The sequence below is a fragment of the Tachyglossus aculeatus genome (assembly GCF_015852505.1).
Source record: "Tachyglossus aculeatus isolate mTacAcu1 chromosome 12 unlocalized genomic scaffold, mTacAcu1.pri SUPER_6_unloc_1, whole genome shotgun sequence".
NCBI classification, from domain to species: Eukaryota; Metazoa; Chordata; class Mammalia; order Monotremata; family Tachyglossidae; genus Tachyglossus; species Tachyglossus aculeatus.
In genome coordinates this window covers 18,824,595-18,832,060 of record NW_024044828.1, presented here as the reverse complement: position 1 = coordinate 18,832,060, position 7,466 = coordinate 18,824,595, and the positions used below count along the sequence as shown (strand labels likewise).

The following is a 7,466-nucleotide window of genomic DNA, read 5'->3' as shown; positions in this document are numbered from 1 at the left end:
TGTTCTAAGCGCTGGGGAGGTTACAAGGTGATCAGGTTGTCCCACGTGGGGCTCACAGTCTCAATCCCCATTTTACAGATGAGGTAAAATGCACATGATGGGAACTCCTGTCTAAATGATGTAATATCAATTATTTATGTTTATTAATGTCTGTCTCCCCCTCTAGACTGTAAGCTCATTCTGGGCAGGGAGTACATCTGTTGATTCTACTGTGTCGTACTCTCCCAAGCGCTTAGTACAGTGCTCTGCACATAGTAAGCACTCTAATAATAATAATGATGGCATTTATTAAGCGGTTACTATGTGCAAAGCACTGTTTTAAGCGCGGGGGAGGTTACAAGGTGATCAGGTTGTCCCACGGGGGGCTCACAATCTTAATCCCCATTTTACAGATGAGGTAACTGAGGCAGAAAGAAGTGAAGTGACTTGCCCAAAGTCACCCAGCTGACAGTTGGCGGAGGCGGGATTCGAACCCGTGAACTCCGACTCCAAAACCCGGGCTCTTTCCACTGAGCCACACTGCTTCTCTAAATACCATTGATAAATGCCATCGACCGATTGATTGCACAAAATTAAGCCACAGTTCAAAATGTGGGTTTTCCCAATAGAAATCTCACTGACGCTGGACAGGTATTCTGAAGGGACAAAAGTTATTTTAGAGGAGGACACAATTTTTTAAACATTGAACCTGCTGGTGGATATGATTATTCAGCCCCAACAAAAGTCAAATTAAAACATCCGGCAGAAAAAAATGAGTTCTGTGGTTTTCCCGTATGAAATGGGAGCCCACACGGCTTCAGCTAAGGTAGAAATTATTTTAATACGCTGAACTCCCTTCCACGGGTCTCGCTTCAAACACTGTCCAAATGGTTTTCTTCGTAAAAGACCAATTACTCTGCAGTTTGGAATCCAAAATGCACAGTGCTTCGCACATAGTAAGCACTTAACAAATGCCATCATAATTATTTCATTTTGTGGCCCATACTGGGGTCAAGGTACTGTGTTTGAAGATGCTACTGACTGTGAAAATCTCCTGTAAATAAGAGAAGGAGCATGGCCTAGGAAATAGAGCCCAGGCTCGGGAGTCAGAAGGACTTGGGTTCTAATCCTGCCTCCGACACTTGTCTGCTGTGCCACCCTGGGCAAGTGACATAATTTTTCTGCGTCTCCCTGATCTGTAAAATGGGGATTAAGACAGTGAGCCCCATGTGGGTCATGGACTCTGTCCAAATTGATTTTCTCGTATCTACCCCAGTGCTTAGTACAGTGCTGGCCCACAGAAAGTGCTTAACAAATACCATTTAAAAAACGCAGGTGCAGCTGAAAAGAGTCAAAAGTGCAGAATGAATGACTTCCAAGATAGTGCTCTCTTCACTGGGCCATGCTGCTCCTTAATAATAGATTCAGTTCTGTATTTTAATCACTCTATTTGTAAATACTTTTATAATAATAATGATGATGGCGTTTATTAAGCGCTTACTATGTGCAAAGCACTGTTCTAAACGCTGGGGAGGTCACAAGGTGATCAGGTTGTCCCGCGTGGGGGGGGGCTCACAGTCTTCATCCCCATTTTACAGATGAGGGAACTGAGGCCCAGAGAAGTGAAGTGACTTGCCCAAAGCTGATAAGTGGCAGAGCCGGGATTTGAACCCCAGACCTCTGACTCCAAAGCCCGGGCTCTTTCCCCTGAGCCACGCCGCTTCTCATAAGCATGCCTTCCTCCTCTCTCCTCCTCTGTTCTTTTATGCCTTCCTCCTCTGTTAATCAATCAATCAATCGTATTTATTGAGCGCTTACTGTGTGCAGAGCACTGTACTAAGCGCTTGGGAAGTACAAGTTGGCAGCATATAGAGACAGTCCCTACCCAACAGTGGGCTCACAGGGGAGGGGGAGACAGGGAAGGGGAAGAGGCTCACGGGGAAGGGGGAGACAGAGAACAAAACCAAACGTATTAACAAAATAAAATAAATAGAATCGATATGTACAAGTAAAATAAATAAATAGAGTAATAAACATGTACAAACATATATACATATATGCAGGTGTTAAAGTGTGAGCTTCTTGTAGCTGGGAATTGGTTGCTTGCTGGTTTGGAACTGCCCTCCAACACCCAACGCTCAGTGCTGTAGACGCTCCGTGGGAGTTCATTCATTCATTCAATCATATTTATTGAGCGCTTACTGTGCGCAGAGCACTGTACTAAGCGCTTGGGCGTTACAAGTTGGCAACAAGTTGGAGTTCAGTTAATGCTGTTATTACTCTTAAATGAAACACACACATACCACATTGTGATGCTCAGGGTTTATTGACATCCCACCCAGCTCAGACAAGGAGTTTTCCCAGGGCTTGCGGTCGGGGCTGGGTTTCACCAAGGACACTCAGGGAAGCCCAGAGGGGAGAGACAGAGAGAGAGGGCACGGATGGCTCAGGCTTTGGCCCAGGGCAAGGAATCTGACTTTCCCGCTGGGCCAGGGACCGGGAACTAATTCTTCTGGAGAATCTCCTTGATCCAGGGAAGGTAAGAGGCGACGCTAGTAAAGACTTTGGGAGGTTTCCCGTCAGATTTCCCGTAGGAGACGATGCCCTGGGCTCGCTTCCCACACACCAGAGGGCCTCCTGAGTCTCCCTGCAGCACAAAACAGAGGGAGGGTCAATCAATCAATCAATCAATCAGTTGTATTCATTAAGCACTAACTGTGTGCAGGGCATTGCACTAAGCTTTTAGGAGAGTGCAGTATAACCGAGTTTGTAGACATGTTAGCTGCTCAAAACAGCATAGAGTGGGAGACAGATATTAAATAAATAAATTACAGATACGGATTTAAGTGCTATGAATCAGGCCATCTTCCCTCCCCACATCATCATCATCAATCGTATTTATTGAGCGCTTACTGTGTGCAGAGCACTGCACTAAGCGCTTGGGAAGTACAAGTTGGTAACATATAGAGACAGTCCCTACCCAATAGTGGGCTCACAGTCTAAAAGGGGGAGACAGAGAACAAAACCAAACATACTAACAAAATAAAATAAATAGAATAGATATGTACAAGTAAGATAAATAAATAGAGTAATAAATATGTACAAACAAATATACATATATACAGGTGCTGTGGGAAAGGGAAGGAGGTAAGATGGGGGGGATGGAGAGGGGGACGAGGGGGAGAGGAAGGAAGGGGCTCAGTCTGGGACATCCTTCCCGGTTTCTCAAATGGGGAAGGAGAAATCCCATCCCTCGTAGTTCCTGAGGGGAGTCGGAAATCCCCTCCCCGTTCCCCAACTTCCAGCCTCTCCCTCTTCTTCGGGCACTGTTCTGGCTCCGATCTGAGCTCTCTCTCACCCACCACATCCTGACTCCACTGTCCAGGAAAGTTTGGTGGCTGCCCCGTAGGAGGGGCTTGGAGGGGTTTCCAGCGGTCACCGCCCTGGGGTATCTGCTGTCCCAACTCCCCACTCTCTCACTCCTCACTCTCGGCTTCAAGGCCGTCCATCACCTCGCCCACTCCTACCTCACCTCCCTTCTCTCCTTCTCCAGTCCAGTCCTCACCCTCCGCTCCTCTGCCGCCGCTCACCTCCTCACTGTACCTCATTCTCGCCCGTCCCGCCGTCGACCCCCGGCCCACGTCCTCCCCCTGGCCCGGAATGCCCTCCCTCCACACATCCACCAAGCTAGCCCTCTTCCTCCCTTCAAAGCCCTCCTGAGAGCTCACCTCCTCCAGAAGGCCTTCCCACACTGAGCCCCCTTTTTCCCCTCCTCCCGCCGTACCTTCTTCCTCTCCCCACAGCACCTGTACATATGTTTGTACAGATTTATTACTCTATTTTACTTGTACATATTTACCATTCTATTTATTTTGTTAATAATGGGCACCTAGCTTTATTTTTATTCATTCCGATGACCTGACACCTGTCCACATGTTTTGTTGTGTCGTCTGTCTCCCCCGTCTAGACTCTGAGCCCGTTGTTGGGTAGGGACCGTCTCTCTATGTTACCAACTTGTCCTTCCCAAGCGCTTAGTCCAGTGCTCTGCACACAGTAAGCGCTCAACCTACAGGGGAAGATCACTTACCTTGAATGAGGATTTACGCGACTTGGGGTTCCCCACGCACAGTTGAGAACGGGAGCAGAAATTTCGGTAGAGAGGGCTACAGGTGGATGGAGGCATCACTTCCAACTGCACCTCCTGCAGCGTCCTGGATCCGGGACCGTTCACTCCCGTCATCCCCCATCCAGCCAGAGAACACACGGTACCGGGTTTCACGTTAGCCGCCAGCAAAGGCAGATGGATAATATTCACCTCCTTTGTCAGTCTTGCTGTGTAGCGCAGCTAGGAGTGGAAGGAGGAGAGGACAGGGTACGGATTCGGCGACGGACAACGGAGCCACCCTTCCCGCTCACCTTCAGGGTCTCAAGGGATTAATCGGATCCTCCCCGGGAAGAACAGGGGCAGCTGAGCCCTTGCGAACTCTCGTTCCAGGACGGGGACAACCGATTGACACGACAGTGATGGGGACGGGGGAGAGAGGGGAAACGAGGGGGTGGCACCTTAAGTAACATGATGTCGTTGGCGAAGGTGCGGCCGTTATATTTGCGCGAGAATTTTTTCACTACAGGGATTCGCTGTTGAGTGGCTTCTCGAGATGAGATGTTGTGAGCCCCGAGAATGACGCTCATTTTGCTGTGGGAAGAGAAAGGGCAGAGAGGACAAGGCAGAGGAATAGCGGTGTAAATTACAGATGGATGATGAGGCTTCTCACCTTCCCCCAGGGTGGCTCTGAAGCAGTGGTTAGAGGCCGGGCAATCCCAGCTCTGCCACTTGTCTGCTGTGTGACCTAGGGAAGGTCACTTCACTTCTCTGGGCCTCCTCAGTTCCCTCATCTGCCAGAGTAGGGATTAAGACTGTGAGCCCGGTGTGCCCAACCCGATTATCTTGGCACGTAGCGCTTAACCGGTACCAGAGAAGCAGCGTGGCTCAGTGGAAAAGAGCCCGGGCTTTGGAGTCAGAGGTCATGGGTTCAAGTCCCGGCTCCGCCAATTGTCAGCTGGGTGACTTGGGGCAAGTCACTTCACTTCTCTGGGCCTCAGTTACCTCATCTGTAAAATGGGGATGAAGATTTGAGCCCCCCGTGGGACAACCTGATCACCTTGTATCCTCCCCAGAGCTTAGAACAGTGCTTTGCACATAGTAAGTGATGATGATGATGATGGTATTTGTTAAGCGCTTACTATGTGCAAAGCACTGTTCTAAGCGCTGGGGAGGATACAAGGTGATCAGGTTGTCCCACAAGGGGCTCACAAGTAAGTGCTTAATAAATGCCATCATTATTATTATTATTACCATTTAAACAACAAAAAAACTCCACCCAATCCTCGTTCAGAGGAAAGCAACCATGGGGTACACCCCAAACTCTCTCTCTCTCTCTATCTTTCCCTTCTTCTGCCTCACAAGCACCAAAGATCTCTATCTTCCAGGCCCTTAGGACCCATCCCAAGGAGGAGAGAGGGTACAAGGAGGGGAGTCTCACCTTCCATTGCAATGAGCAGCTGTCAGCACAAAATCCTTTCGCACCAGGAACCCCCCACAGTGCCGATTGCCGTTCTTGTAGAAATTCAAATACACCATATACGGGCGAGAGTGCGGCTTTGCTTCCTTGCCGCCGATAATCTCCCCTGAAACAGACCCGCCAACCCCAAGGAGGAGGTGATTCCCACACCCAAACCTGAATCCTCCTGACCCGGGAGGCCAGAAGTGAAGGGGTGACGGGAAGCCAGTGCCCCGTTTTGGAGAAAGGGCAGAGCAATCAGTCAGTCAATCGTATTTATTGAGTGCTTACTGTATGCCGAGCACTGTACTAAACGCTTGGGAGAGTTTGCTATAACAGACACACTCCCTGCCCACAACGAGCTTAGAGTCTAAATGGGGAAACCGGTAAGTTCCTCAACACCGGGCTGTCCCGCTAGTGGAACATCACTACAGAAGTCTTTACCATCCATCCTTTCACTACAGGGATTCGCTGTTGAGTGGCTTCTCGATATGAGATGTTGTGAGCCCCGAACACACGGTACCGGGTTTCACGTGAGCCGCCAGCAAAGGCAGATGGATAATATTCACCTTCTTCGTCAGTCTTGCTGTGTAGCGCAAGCCCGTAAACTCATCCTTAACTCCTCTCTCTCATTCAACCCACATATTCATTCATTCATTCAATCGTATTTATTGAGCACTTACTATGTGCAGAGCACTATACTAAGGGCTTGGGAAATACAAGTTGGCAACATATAGAGTCGGTCCCTACCCAACAGCGGGCTCACTGAATTCATCACTAAATCCTTGCGGTTCCACCGTCACAACATCGCTAAAATCCATCCTTTCCTCTCCTTCCAAACTGCAACCATTTTAATCCAGTCACTTATCCCATCCCGCCTTGGGTACTGTATCAGCCTCCTTGCTGACCTCCCTGCCTTCTGTCTTTCCCCACTCCAGTCCATAGTTCACTCAGCTGCCCAGATCGTTTTCCTACAAAAAACGCTCGGGATGCGTTTGCCCACTCCTCAAGAAACGCCAGTGGATGCCCATCCACCTCCGCATCAAACAAAATTCCTCACCATTAACTTTAAAGCGTTCAATCACCGTGCCCCCTCACCTCGCTACTCTTTTACTACAACCCAGCCCACATATATCTCTCCTCTAACGCTCCCTTCTAGGCTGTGAGCCCACTGTTGGGTAGGGACCGTCTCTATATGTTGCCAACTTGTACTTCCCAAGCGCTTAGTACAGTGCTCTGCACACAGTAAGCGCTCAATAAATACGATTGAATGAATGAATGAATGAAAGTACCTCAATCTCGGCTATCTTGCCACCGACCTCTCTCTCCCACGTCCTGCCTCTGGCCTGGAATGCCTTCCCTCCTCATATCCGATGGACAATTACTCTCCCACCCTTCAAACTCTTTTTGAAAGGACATCTCCAAGAGGCCTTTCCCGATTAAGCCCTCCTTTCTTCTTCTCCAACTCCCTTCTGCATCACCTTGACTTGCTCCCTTTATTCATCCCCCCCTTCCCAGTCCCATGGCACTTATGTACAGTGAGATAGATATATATATATATATATATATATATATATAACTATATATATATATCTATATAGATATATGTATATATATATAATATATATCTATAAAACGTGATATAAAACGTGATATTTATTCATTTATTCATTCATCTGTCTGTCTGTAATGTCTGTCTCCCTCTGTAGACTCTAAGCTCATTGTGGGCAGAAAATGTGTCTGTTTATTGTTATATTGCAGAGAAGCAGCGTGGCTCGGTGGAAAGAGCGCGGGCTTTAGAGTCAAAGGTCAAGGGTTCAAATCCCAGCTCTGCCAATTGTCAGCTGTGTGACTTTGGGCAAGTGACTTCACTTCTCTGTGCCTCGGTTCCCTCATCTGTAAAATGGGGATTAAGACTGTGAGCCC

General features: G+C 48.4%; 1 protein-coding gene across 1 annotated transcript; it reads right to left on the bottom strand.

Annotated features, from left to right (window-relative positions):
* Positions 1 to 2,305: 2,305 nt before the first annotated feature.
* Positions 2,306 to 6,361, bottom strand: LOC119920849 (chymase-like). Its single transcript, XM_038741070.1, has 6 exons — positions 6,307 to 6,361; positions 6,064 to 6,126; positions 5,523 to 5,727; positions 4,543 to 4,675; positions 4,067 to 4,324; positions 2,306 to 2,626 (listed from the first exon to the last, which is right to left on the bottom strand). The coding sequence occupies exons 1-6, from the start codon at positions 6,359 to 6,361 to the stop codon at positions 2,483 to 2,485; spliced, it is 858 nt and encodes a 285-aa protein (XP_038596998.1). The 3' UTR covers positions 2,306 to 2,482.
* Between the last annotated feature and the right edge of the window lie 1,105 nt (positions 6,362 to 7,466).

Coding starts and splice junctions, on each gene's coding strand:
- LOC119920849 (XM_038741070.1), bottom strand. CDS start 6,361: ATGGATTTTAGCGATGTTGTGACGGTGGAACCGCAAGGATTTAGTGAT. Junction 5,728..6,063: donor GGCGGCTCACGTGAAACCCG/GTACCGTGTGTT, acceptor CTCCCGGGTCAG/GAGGATTCAGGTTTGGGTGT. Junction 2,627..4,066: donor CGCGTAAATCCTCATTCAAG/GTAAGTGATCTT, acceptor TTTGTGCTGCAG/GGAGACTCAGGAGGCCCTCT.